This window comes from Heloderma suspectum, chromosome 16 (assembly GCF_057233095.1).
Source record: "Heloderma suspectum isolate Gila_16-S chromosome 16, 16-S_ref, whole genome shotgun sequence".
In the NCBI taxonomy this organism is placed as follows: Eukaryota; Metazoa; Chordata; class Lepidosauria; order Squamata; family Helodermatidae; genus Heloderma; species Heloderma suspectum.
This window is the reverse complement of record NC_139473.1, coordinates 6,905,161-6,918,364: the sequence shown is the minus strand read 5'-3', so window position 1 is coordinate 6,918,364 and position 13,204 is coordinate 6,905,161. Positions and strand designations below refer to the sequence as shown.

At 49.3% G+C, this 13,204-nt stretch overlaps 1 protein-coding gene across 2 annotated transcripts in view; it reads left to right on the top strand.

Moving 5' to 3' along the window:
* PPM1D (protein phosphatase, Mg2+/Mn2+ dependent 1D) overlaps positions 1 to 12,148 on the top strand; it is a 43,084-nt gene extending 30,936 nt beyond the window's left edge. Inside the window, exon 6 of one of the 2 annotated variants that reach the window (XM_084822842.1) lies at positions 10,586 to 12,148. In XM_084822842.1, coding sequence (XP_084678968.1) covers positions 10,586 to 11,146 — 561 coding nt within the window. In that variant the 3' untranslated portion in view covers positions 11,147 to 12,148. Of the gene's footprint in view, positions 1 to 10,582 lie in introns of both variants that reach the window. The other variant, XM_084822843.1, reaches the window with a different exon arrangement.
* Positions 12,149 to 13,204: the final 1,056 nt, after the last annotated feature.

Here is a 13,204-nt window from a genome sequence, read left to right as displayed (position 1 = left end):
TCACTGTGAATTATAATAGCACAGAGGTTGCTGGTTTCACAGCCAGAGATATAATTTTGCCCTGTTTGGAAGTTGATAAGTTAGCAGAAGCTACAGACCTCAACATGTGTGAGCCATTTAAAGCCTAAAACGTGGAACACAAACCATCTGCGTAAAGCCAGAGTAGTGGCATATAGATGGTAGTATCCAGTGTTAGTTCTACTTAGAGTAGGTCTATTGAAATGAATGGGATTTCAGTCATGACTAACTGAAGTCCCATTCATTTCAATGAGTCTACTCTAAGTTTATGGACGATATTTGGGAGGTGATGGACTCGACCTTGGGGGAGCGGGGGGCGGGTGGCGACGGCCGACAGGAAGCTCTGGCGTGGGCTGGTCCATGAAGTCACGAAGAGTCGGAAGCGACTGAGCGAATAAACAACAACTCTAAGTACAACTAACACTGGATGCTATCCAGAGATACAACAAAGTTTTTTTTAAAGGGAGGGCGGCGTGGCTCAGTGGGTAAAGCTGGGAAAGTCCCTTGCTGGAAACCTTGGAATGCAGCTGCTAGTCAGAACCATGATCCCACTTTGTAGGCCTAAATAGAGATGTGAAGGCCTGGGGAGAAAAACAGGAAAAAATGCGGGGGTGGGTGTTCAGAGAAAACCATTTCCACCCATTCCCCACCCCCCAGGATTTTTGGGAAATTCGGGGCGGAAATGGTTTGCTCTCCAAATTTTTCTGTCCCCCCCTCTTTTTCCCAGGCCTTTACATCTGTAGGCCTAAACATGAGTTTGGGGAATCACATCTTAACATTTCCCCCATATGTTTTTAACGTCATAATGCTGCTGTTGCAAGCTGCTTTAGGTCAGGCTGTGACCTGAAGTTGTGGGTCCTGAGCCAGTAGTTGAAGCCCAGGGCTGTAGAGTAGACCGGGGTGGGCAGAAATTCAATCTGGATCTCCTAGTAGATCGCCGGGTCATTCGCAGTGGATCAGCAATGATATCTTACTCTCAATGGTTTAATTATAGCAGTAACAAAATGTCCCCTCTCCCCCACGCCCTAAATTATGCTGCTGAAATGAAGGGAGGTTAGGGGTAATGAGGAGTGGATTTTTTTTGCTGTGGAAGGCCTGAGAGATAATGTTCCACTTTTTTATACTCAAAACAAATTCCTGGGCTCAGAATGCTTTAGTTCTGAATGTGTGCATTTTGCAGAGCTCTGGTTGATGAATCTCAGAATCCTAGTAAAAAAGAAAGTAGCTTCTGTAGGCCTGAGGTCTGCCCACCCCAGAAATACGGAACTAGATGGACACGTGATCTGAATCTAGGGGCATTGCTAGGCACTTAAAAGATTTGGGGACCAGCCTCATAGGGCACAAATGGATATAAAATCTGCATATGCTCACTAACATGTGCACATTTAGAAATAATGACTAATATTTATTTACATTTCACAGGAGGCAAAGACAGCCAATTCATGTCTCATCCAAACGATCCCAATGGGCACCCCATCCGGGGCCATCCCAAACGGATGGAATTTCTTTTTTGCCCTCAGCGTCATTGCCATGAAGGGTTGTTGCAGGGAAAGGGAGCGTTAACCCTTTCCTCCCCAGCTTCAGTAGATTCCCCCCTGCATGGCAATTAAGCTGCGAAAACACACACTTCAACCGACACTCAGAGCTCTGTGGAACAGATCCAGGCCTTGGGAAATGGATTCAGGGTCAGAGATCCAGACCTAGCAATGGCTCTATATCAGTCGGTATAAGGAGATACCTCTGTTCCCATTCTTCTGAGGTTGGAGTCACCTGGCTTGGATTCTGCAACAGAAGTGAACGTTTGACCCAATCCCCACCCTCCTTTAACTTGCCCCAGGCGAGCATCTGCTTACAAGCTGCACAGAAGCCCACCCTTCATAAATAGGGATGCCATCTTTCCTCTTAGCAGCTTCAATTCCCTGTGCTACAAAAACACAACAAACCCCAACGATTTGTCATTTCTTCACAATTTTTTTCACGTTAGAGGGGCATATTGCATCGCTTTCCCGTTTGGCTTCTTCATTTTCATCGTGCAGAGAATAAAGCTATACAGTCAAGATATTCTCTCCACCCCACCTTTTATTTTTTGTTTCTGTTGGAACTTGAGCCATTGTTGTCGGAAGGGAGCCTTCTGGCAGCCCTTTGTACCGTCTTGTTGTCGGAGGGGAGGGGAATCGCGCTCAGTGGGGTGTTCTGAAGCAACTGGCAATTAGCACAACAGGGTTTGAAACGCTCTTGCTCCTTTGATGTTCCCCGGAGTCTTTTGAATAGCTCTCCTTTTGGCAAAGCAGAATGGAAAAACAGATTTGGATGAGATATTTAATGCTCTGTACAGATGCAGCTAATAAGGGAGAAGGTGGGCTTTCCCTCTCTGTCTCTTTGCCTTTCGTGCTCTTTTTATGTTCATTCCGTCTTTCTTCCTTTTCCTTTCGCATGTCTCGTTTCCTTGATCTCCTCTTCTTTCTGTTTTGGACTCTCTTGCCTTTCTCTTTTGCTGATTCCTTTCTCTTTTTCTCTTTCGCTCTTGTCTTTCACTTTCCCTTCTCTCCTTTGTCTTTCTCTTTCTCTCTCCTCTTCCTCTTTTTTCTTTTTTGCTCTTCTCCTCCCTCCCCACTCTGGTTTCTGCTGTTCCTTCTCCATCCCAAACCAATTGCAGGAAACAGCATGAACATCCTTTGGAAAGAAGATCCTTAGCTGCCTATTTGGAGGGGATTAGGGGAGGGGGTTATGGGCACATTGTGTTTGGGGAAGCAAGAGGCCTAAAGATATGCTGCTCCATAATTGCACTCAGTGCCATCTCCACATTTTTGAGGACTTGTCCATTCAGTGAATCTACCTTCTCACCACCATTGCTGCCTTTCTCATGCTTGCTTGACAGGTAGGGAGCCAGGGAACAAGTAGGAAGTAGCATCTACTGCTTCTCCTTCGCATTGCCACCGTTGCCTGGGCCAGACCGAGAGGCAGGGGAACGAGCAGGTTGCAGTGGTGAAAGGAAGGAGCAAGTCCAGCAGTGGGCCCCTTGGCAAATGCCTGACCATGCCTGCTCTTGACGCCAGCCCTGATCACGCTGCCCTCCTTTCTCACAGATGTCTGAGTATCACCACTGTAGCTGCATGAGGAGGAGAAGGTCCTGGCTGAGGGCTGGCAGAGCTGAACTCTGGCGAGTGTCTTTTAGAACCTTGTTGGGCCAGAGCCTGGACCAGGCCCCATCAGACATCAAGACGGTGTAGGCTGCCATGCAGGCTGGTTAAGAAATGGAGGTGGAAATTTGGGGTCCGCAGGAAGTGTGCAAGAGGAGCTAGGAGGGCAATTTAGGGAGGCTGAGTGGAAGAGAGGGCTAGAGGACACAGGGATGTTACCTGTTCTTATTCCAGTAGGGTCCTGGGTGTGACCCAGAACCATTTGTAGCAGAGGTGCGAACCTTTTTCAGCCAAGGGCCAAATTCTGTTCCAGAGAAGCTCTCGGGGGCTGCACAAAAGCCAGGAAACCACCAGATGAGAGGCAGGTGGGGTGTTGGTGGGGGAAGCAGGAGTTGACTTGTAATGTGGGAAAGGCTTTGCCCCCTGGGCATGAGGTTCAGTGCCTGTCATTTACTCCCTGCCTCCCAGCCCCTTAGTGACTTAAGGGTTAGTGACTGGCAGGGAGAGCTTGAAGCTACAGTGCGCTGGCATTTGGGGTGTTTTGGCCTGTCCCTCGTGCCTTTGGCCTCACCCACCACTGAAGTGCCGCCTCCGAGAGCTTCTCTGAAATGGGACTCGGCCCTCTGGCTGAACGGTTCAACAGCTCTGACTTAGGGCATTGTTGTGAGGATTGCAACAGGATAATGTTTAGTGTGAAGTGCTTATGCAGGAAGTCCCCATTTGAATCTGGCATGTCCTCAGTTTTAGGCAAATCTGTTTCTCTCTCCTTCTCTTTTTCTTTCTCTCTTCCTTTCTGTCCTTCTGTCTTTCTCTTTCTGTCTCTCTCTGTTTCTATCTGTCTTTCTGTTTCTCTCTCTGTTTCTCTCTCTGCCTCTCTGTTTCTCTCTCTGTCTCTCTTTCTTCCCGTCTCTCTCTTTTTGTCTCTCTCTCTGTCTCTCTCCGTTTCTCTCTTGATTTCTCTCTGTCTCTTTCTGTCTTTCTGTCTGTCTGTCTTTCTCTCTCTCTTTCTGTGTCTGCTGTCTGTCTGTCTGTCTGTGTGTCTCCCTCTCCCTCTCTCTCCATCTCCCCCCTGCCTTTCTGTCTCTGTCTCTCTTTCTCTCAGTGATAGCCCCACCTCCCATCTGCAGTATTGTGCCAATCATACTGGTCTATCCAACAGGGTTCTTGTAAGGCTTGCAAAATGGCTGATGCACCTGAAGGCATTTTGAGCACTTGAAAAGCTCTAAGTCAGCCTTCCCCAACCAGGTGCCCTCCAGATGTGTTGGACAGCAGCTCTGGGAATGATGGGCGTTGTAGCCCAGAATATCTGGACGGCACCCACTTGAGGAACATGGCTGGGAGGGTGCTGTTGCACTCATGTCCTGCTTGCAGGTTTCCTGTGGACAGCTGGTCGGCCACTGCGTGAACAGAATGCTGGACGAGATGGACCCTTGGCCTGATCCAGCAGGGCTCTTTTTACGTTCTTATGGATGGCTGCTCTAGGCAAATGCGACGTATTGTGGCTACATATCCATGGAGTAATTTGGTGCCCTCTGTCCTCCAACAGAAAGCCTGTATGTGTAGAAGGAGGAGAGGCAAGAGGGCGCAAGGCGAGACGTGGGGCAGAAGAAGGTGGGGCCTCGGATCAATCAAAGTAAAGATTCAGGGGCAGAAAAGAGGACTTTGGCGCAGAGGAGAATAAATGCACTAGCACCACAGCTCACGTGCCGTTGTGCGTTTTTGCTAGCCAGGAGCTGGGCGTCTGGGTGGGGGGCCCCTTGGCAAAGGGAAAAATGGATCGATATGCAGAGAAGTGGAGGCTTGGAAATGATCACTGGGGCACCTTTCTCCTGGCAAGGGCCTCCCAGTGCAGCAGCAACATCCCTGAAGATGGAAGACTGAGACGGGAGGGGAGCTGCTTATCTTGAGCCAGGTGGAGACCGCCTCATGAGGAATGGCATCCCTAGGAGGAAGGGTCTACTTGTGAGGAGGGCAAGGGAGCCAAAGAAAAGACCAAAGAAGGGTGTGTGGCGTGGGGCTGGGGGAGACCCCTGGCGTTAGAGACCCCTGGCTCTCTCTCCAGTCAGGGAGCAAGCCAGGACCTAAAGAGGAGAAGAAATAGATACGAAGAACTCCCTCCTGTCCAGCCTCACCCTTCTTTCTCACCTTAATAATGATCATAATTTGCTGTTATTATTAAATATTATTAGGGACCCAAGCTGTTCTTGCATAAAGAAGGCACAGAACATAGGGTGTGGCTATGCAAATTGAGTGGGTGTGGTTATGTAAATCAGCAGCAGTCCAGATTCTGAATAGCTTGGGGCTTGGGACAAGGTTCGCCCCCTCCCTGTCAATGTCCCAGAATGAACCCCTGGACAGGTTGCCATTAGTTGCTATAGAGAAATGGCCTATTCGGGGACATGGTGACCATGCAACCAGAACCTGCCATGTACTGGGTGGCCCAGGATCCATTTTTAGGGAGGCCACAAGGCAGGGGTGGTAGAATGTGTGATATGTAATGTTCTCTTCCTTCTCTCCCTCCCTTCAGGATCCTTGACGTGCGCACCCTTCTCTCTCTCTCTCTCATGTGCGCGCGCGCACACACACACACACTCTCAAAAGGGGCATTTTGCTAGCAGATTCATTTAAAATATTTATCTCCTGCCTTTCCATCCCTCGGATGGCACCCTCGAGTATAAAACAGTAATCATGGTGTCATTTATTATAGTTGTGTTAACACTCAGCCATTTCTACAGTGCAACAAAGTGATCAAGTCACCTCACATTCGCTCTTTCTAAATAATCCATACAACAACCCTGTAAGGTAGGACAAGCATTATGGTCCCCCCACGTTACGGATGCAGGGTTGTGTGTTTCTGGGGGAAGCCTAGACCTGCTTAAGGCCCACTAGTGAGTCTATGTGAGAGGAGACATTTGAATTGGGGCTGGTGATTATTTCCTGGTTCATCACAGCTGGGCCCCGCACCGACGATGCTTTCCTTAATGCTCGCTCAGGGAAGGGCCTCGTGAATCATATTGCCCAGCCCCCTGCCCTAACCAGGATTTCTCCAAGCTAAAGCACCCTGTACCAGGTAACCTGTTTGAGTGTTTCTTGGAAACTTCAGAGGGAGAGAGCGACAGTGTGGAGATCCTTCCTAAGCAGCTCAGTTGACCACTGAACTGGTCTTACCAGACCTCCTTGCTAATGTTTAACCTACATCTGCCTCCCCCCCCCCCCCGCAGTTTCAAACCCTTGAAAATAAGGAGTTTATCAAGGCTCAGCTAGTTCCAGTCCATTACTCTTTACAGAAGTCCCTGAATTGGGAGAGGAGGCAGATGTGGCTTCTCCTAACTTGCCTCTCTCCCACCTGTCTTGTTGTGGGGCACATCTGGAATCTTGCTTTCTATAGCTTGGTGTCGAGGAGGAGACCGCTCCACTGTGTAGACCGGCGTTCCCTAAGCTCGGGCCTGCCAGAGGTGTTGAAGTGCCACTCCCAGCCAGGCTGGGTCTACGCCAGCCTCTCAATACACCAAGAGCCATTATGGTGTAGTGGTTTGAGTGTTGTAGGACTGGGGGACCTGGGTTTAAGACCCTGCTGGGCCATGAAGCTCCCAGGGTGACCTTAAAGGGGGGGAAGCAGTCACTATCCATTTAATGTACCTCACAAGGTTGTGAGGATGAAAGGGAGAACCATGTATGCTGCTCTGATATAGAAGAAGGGCAGGACAGAAATGTGATGAAAAATAACATATTTAAAGAAGAGAAGGACCAAGTGGGGTCTACAACGAAATGTTACAGGGAGAAAGTTCCTATTCAGGGTGCCAGCCAGCCCTTTCTCAGGATACTTCATTCCATTTCCATGTTTTTTTCCCCAGTAGTCAGAATTTCGTGACCACTGTCTTAGTCTTTGTTGGGATGTACAAGTGTGTTTGTGTGTTTACCCTTTATTTTTCCCTTTAGTTTTTGTGTTTTCTTTGTACCTGCCGATACCCCAAATACTACAGATTAAAATCAGTAGGAACAGCACTTAAAAACAGGTTCCGGTGAAGCTACTAAAAACGGAAGGCCTTTCCCAAAAGGAAGCTGCAGAGCATCAAGGAAGGGCAAGGCAGGCTCCCCTGGGCAGGGAGTTGCTGGGCCTGGCAAACTGGCAGGTTCACCTTGGAGAAGACGGTCTTTCAAGTATCCTGGTTTCAGTCCGCGTAAGTCCTTCAAGGTCATAACTGGCACTTTGAACCAGGCCAGAAGCACACGAGGGGCCCATTTGGCTGTTGCAGCAAGGATGTAACATGCTCCCAACATCCATTTCCGGTCAGGCACTGCTGCGTTTGGAACAAATCAGTATTTCCAGACTCTCTTCAAAGGCAGCCCCATGGCCAGTGCATTGCGGTGGTCCAGACACGATGCCACACTGGCAGAGGGTCAAGGAGCGCTCCCGAGCCACGACCCTGCAATGCTGAGGGGAGTGTTACTCCATCCAACACCGCTGGAATCCCTGTTCCTGGATGAGTTCTTCCACTGCCCGTGAGCACCTCTGCCTTGTCCGGATTCCGTTTCAGTTTCTCAGCCCCCATCCAGTCCGTTACTGATTCTAGGCACTGGTTTTAGACCTTCAACAGCCTCCCTGGAATGGGATGGAAAGGAAGGATCAAATTGGGTGCTGGGCCAGTGTCAAGAGCACCAGCCGAGGGCCTCCACCCCAGCAGGGGCCCACTGACAAGAGCCCCCCAGAGTTGCCCCTCCTCTTCACCATTGCGACCTGCTTTTCCCCCTGCCTCTCGCTCCGGCCCAGGCAACGGTGGCGGTGAGGAGGAGGAGCGGGAGATGCTGCGGCCTCCTTGCTCCCTGGCTCTCTGCCTGTCCAGCAAGCAAGCGGCAGCCATGATGAGGAAGAGGAGGGGGAGGAGGAAGAGCAGCGGGTGACAATGGCGGTGGGAAGGTGGACTCACTGAGGGAGTCTTGCCCAAGGTGGGAGTCTTGCCCAAGGTGCAGAACGTGGCAACCAGAACGATTAAAGGGCTGGAGCAAGCCTCCTAAGAGGAACTAACAATTGGAGCTTCCTAGCTTAGAAAAAAGGTGAGAAAAGGAGGGTGGGGGAATATGTTGAGTAGTTACAAAATCATGCATGGTGTGGAGAAAGGAGATAATCCTAGAACCCACTGGGGTCCTCCCGTGAAGCTGAATGATGGGAGATTCAGGGCAGATAAAAGGGAGGGCTTCTTCACACAGCAGAGTGAAAGTATGGAATTCGCTACCACAGGGTGTAGTGATGGCTGCCAGCTTGGATGGGTTTAAACGGTCGTTAGACCAATTCGTGGAGGAGAAGGCTACTAGTCAGCAATGGCCGCTAGGCATTGCCTACTGTATCAGAGGCAGCATGCCTCTCAGGAACGTAAGTGGGACGGGAGTGCAGTTGCTGTCATGTTCTACTTGTGAGCTTCCCCCAGGCATCTGGCTGGCCTCTGCGGGAACAGAATGCCGTGCTAGATAGGACAGCCTCCCCCAACCTGGGGTATTGGATTACAACTCCCATCATCCACAGCCAGCGTGGCCATTGACCAAGATGGGCCTGTGGTCCAATTCAGCAGGGCTCTTCCTATGTTCTTAACGGGTGCCCGGGGTCACTTGGTGTACAAGACCAGGAAGATAAGACATCTGCAAAATAGCAACAGAGCTTTACCGGCCAGACTTTGAATGTGCTCTTCGAGCTCGTGATCCATTTGGAACGGGCACCGCAGTGTGAACTGAGGAAGGGCTGAAATGTCAGCAGCCCTGGCTCTGCCCCGTGACTCTCCCACACTCAGTCATGGGCGAAGGGCTCTGGAGCCCCTTCCTGCCCAGTACGAACAGCAGACGAGACCTTGGCAGAATTCTCCCCTTAAGCACCTCAGCACCTCATTCCCCTTCATCTGCTTCTTGGGCTGGTGCACAGGGACTAGCAATCTCAGGGGAAACCCCCTCAGAGCATCAGTCGCTGTTCATACTGTTCATCCCCTGACTTTTAGCTACTATTCATGCTTGGAGAGACAGAGATGAAAGAGCATTTTCCTTGCGTCTTTTAATAATCTTTTAACCAACTCATAATTCCAAACAGACTGGGCAGCACACTCCCTCCGGGAAGGCCTCGGCAAAGAGAATGGTCTTTAATTGGCACCTAAAGCATGATAAAGTTGGCACCTCCCGAATACCAGTGGGGAGATCATTCCATAAATTGGGCGCCACCACAGAGAAGGCCTTTCTCCTGGTTGCTGCGAGATGGCAGTCTGCAGGTCGTGGTACCACCAGCAAGGCTGCCTCCAATGATCTTATTGATAACACAGGTTTATTTATTTTTATTGCATTTATAGCCCGCCTTTTTTCCTCTTGCAAGGAACACAAGGCGGCTTATATGATCCTCCTCCATTTTATCCTCACAACAACCCTGTGAGGTAGGTTGGGCTGAGAGCCTGTGACTGGCCCAAAGTCACCCAGTAAGCTTCTATGGCCGAGTGGGGACTAGAACCTGGATCTCCTGGCTCCCAGTCCAACACTCTAGCCGCTACACCACACTGTTGTTCCCAGTTTGTACTGAGTAAGGCAAGCTCTCGGGTAACCTGGTACCAGGCTGTTCAGGGCTTCTGGGAACAGAGAGTGCCTTGTCAGCCACTGCACTGAAAGAGCTGCACTGGCTTCCAGTTTGCTACTGAGCCAGGTTCAAGGTATGATTATTGACATTTAAAGCCCTAGACAACTTAGGACCAATTACCTGAGGGATCACCTCTCCCCATATAGGCCTGTTATACCACTACAGTCTTCAGGGGAGGCCTTGTTGTCCATGCCACATCCTGCAGAGGCAATCCAGCAAGGGCCTTCTCCATGGAGGCACCCTCCCTCTGGAATGACCTCCCCTCCACGATACGTCTCGCGCCAACCATCAGGTGCTTTCGACAGTGATTGGAAACGTGCTTGTTTACCCTGGCGTTCCTGTCCAAACGTGTCGTGCTTTTATAGTGATGTATTGTTTTTTAATTTGCTGTAAACTGCTTCAGGATTTTTAACGCAGGAAGCGGTATACAAATACATGATCATTGGGAGGGCCCGTGGCTCAGTGGTAGAGCTCGTGGCTCAGTGGCAGAGCCCCTGCTTTGCATGCAGAAGGTTTCTGGTTTGATCCCCAGCACCTCCAGGTAGGGCCAGGAAAGAATCCTGCCTGAAACCCTGGAGAACCGCTGCCAATCAGTGTGGGCAGTAGTGGGCCAGACGGACCAATGGTCTGCCTTAATACAAGGCAGCTTCCGAGGTTCCCAATCCATAGGTGTGATCGACCTCACCTCTGCAGATCCATCTGTTGGATTTGTCTTTAGTGATAAGGGGGGACTGGGGACTCAGTGGGAGGTGGTTTGTGCTCTAGGAACAAATCGACTATTTGTATTTGCGGGTAAATGGTGTCGTGTCTTTAATCCCAGCAGGTTTTCGAAGAGGACTTGTGGCCGCGACTGAGCTCCCCCGAGACCATCCCTTTACTCACGCGTAGCCATGCAGCGTTGAGTAAAATGCCTGAGCTGCTCTGCAACGGGGTCCCCAAGGGGAGCCTCCCATTGGCGATGGCATCCCCCAGGGGCGCAGCACCATCGGAGGAGAAGTGCAGCAAGGCGCTAGGGCTGAGGGCCCGCGAGTCATGCAGCAGAAGCCCACCGAGCGCCCTCTCTCCTTCCAACTCTGGGCATGCGGGCACGGACCCCAAGGCCTTCAAGGCGTCTCCGAGCGACCCGTCAAAAGCGCAGGAGCCCGAGAGGACCCCTGCAATGGCGACCTTCAAAAGGACATTGGAAGAGTCCAATTCGGGGCCAGTGGTCAAGAAACCCCGGCGGGGCCCGGTGCGGAACGCTGGAGCCCAGCCCGAAAGCCTGGCTTCTACACCCCAGCACAAGAACTCAGGCAAGCTCGCCATGCGCCGTAGCCTGCGCAGACAGAAGCAGCTGGGGAGTTCATTGTTCCACCAGCCCAGGAAAGCACTCTGTGTTTGCTGAACTGAAGGATAGCTGGAATAACTCGGTTGATTCCCATCCAGTTCCTGGTTATGAAGTCTTGTTGCAGACAGTTTGAAGCTGCAAGTCCCTCCCAACCCCTGTTCATGTTTATTTTATTTTTTTTATTTTTAAAACCAACGTAGAAAACTTTTTTTGGTATTCAAACAGCTTTATCTCACCCTTGTTACTCACTTGTAATATAACTGTGAATTTTGTAGACGTTCTTAGGATGATACAGAGTTTTCTGTAAAGGATGTGTGTAAATTTATATTCCTTCATACAAAGGTAGTCTCCGCACCTAACTTTTATCTCGCATAATTGTTACGACAGGGCTAAAAAAACCCAACAACTTTGATTTTGGATGATGAATTTCGGGGGGCATGGCGGGGGAGGTGGTTAATTTAGTACAAAGTGATGAATTTCTATAAACTTCTCGTGATGACCTCGCAACTTTTTAATGAAAGTAAATTATTAAACAGAATGGAAGATATGTATTTTCGTAGTACTTAATACATTCTGCCTGGAGTGTCCCCTGTTAGAGAATATAATACTAGGTCTATTTTCTTTCTTTCTTAACTTTTAGATTTCTCTATTCAGAAATGAAATGTACACAGAAGAGATGTTGAGTCTTTACATCGCTCAGTGCTGGTTTCTGTGTTAATTAAAATACTATGCAGTACTTACCTTGGCTGTATTTTTTTTGTAAGATGAAGGGCCAATATTTTAGCTCAGAAACAAACAAAAAAGAGGTTTCCTCCATCAGTTCTTGGGCTCCAGTTCTTGGGAGCTGTTTTTTGAGGTTTTCTTTTAGCGACACATTTGGAAATAGTACACATTCCTTTATACAAGCATGATATATTTTACTATTCCAACAATGGATGGTGCTCTTGATGGTGACCTTTCCACCATAGGATCTTAAGTTATTGGGATGGTTTTCTAGTTTTCTTTGCATATGTGGACCATGTATACTTATAATGAAATAAAACTAGCAAAAACCTGTGGGATGCCTCTCTGCTTCTTTCTGTTGCTGCTGCTGCTTTTGAAAACACACGCAAAGGTGATGTCCAGCCAAGTGTGCATTGCGAAACAGCACAAATGCGTGGAGGAATTCGGTCTCCATGTGTAGTTGTGTTGGGATTCCAGGCTGGAGCAGGTCTTGAATGACTGATCTGTGGAATCTTTTGTGAAGATTTAATCTATGCTCCGGGTGGGATGGCGAGGTGGGGCTTAGTTTGGTAGGTAGGGCACCTGCTTTGCACGCAGAAGATCTCAGGTTGGATCTGCGGCATCTCTAGTTAGAAGGACCATGTAGCAGCTCATGGGAATGACCCTTTTTGTCCCTGAGACCCTGGAGAGCTGTTCCCAGGGAAGACATTACTGGGCTAGATGTAGAAATAGTCACACAAAGGACCATAGCTCAGTGGTAGAGCACATACTGTGCACGTCCAGGGTCCCCCGGTTTGATCCCCGGTGTCTTCAGCTAAAAGAACATTATCTAGGAGGCGACCAGAAAGGCTTTTTTCTCAGAGCGCTGTTGCCAGTAGGAGAGACAATCCTGAACTGGATGATTTCGATGATGATTTATTAAATGTATGCGTTGCTTCTCGCTGCCAAAAGCAGTCTCAAAGTGACTTACACACTCAATACAGAAATCCATGATTAATATAACAACCCCCTCACACACACACACACACACACACAAACCCCCAAACAATATAAAGCATAGCACAATAATACAAATAAAAATATCTCAAAAACGTAATCTGAAAATAGTACACTATGGAAAGCGTTTATCCACAAATACATCGTATTTTCCCTTGCTCACAGCCTAGAATGAAAACTGTAAAAGCAGCCCACAACAGTTGGGATATAACAGAGATCAAGGAGTATCAACAGGGATACACGCTCCCCTTGTGTCTCTCCCAACGCAGGTTATACAGGGAAACCAAGGCATTTTCTGTACCAAAACTGCCTGAACCAGAAAATCCATCTCATCCAAGAGTGCCTGGATTTGGTCAGCGCCCACCTGCTCAAGGACCTTGCCTAGATGAAACAAAT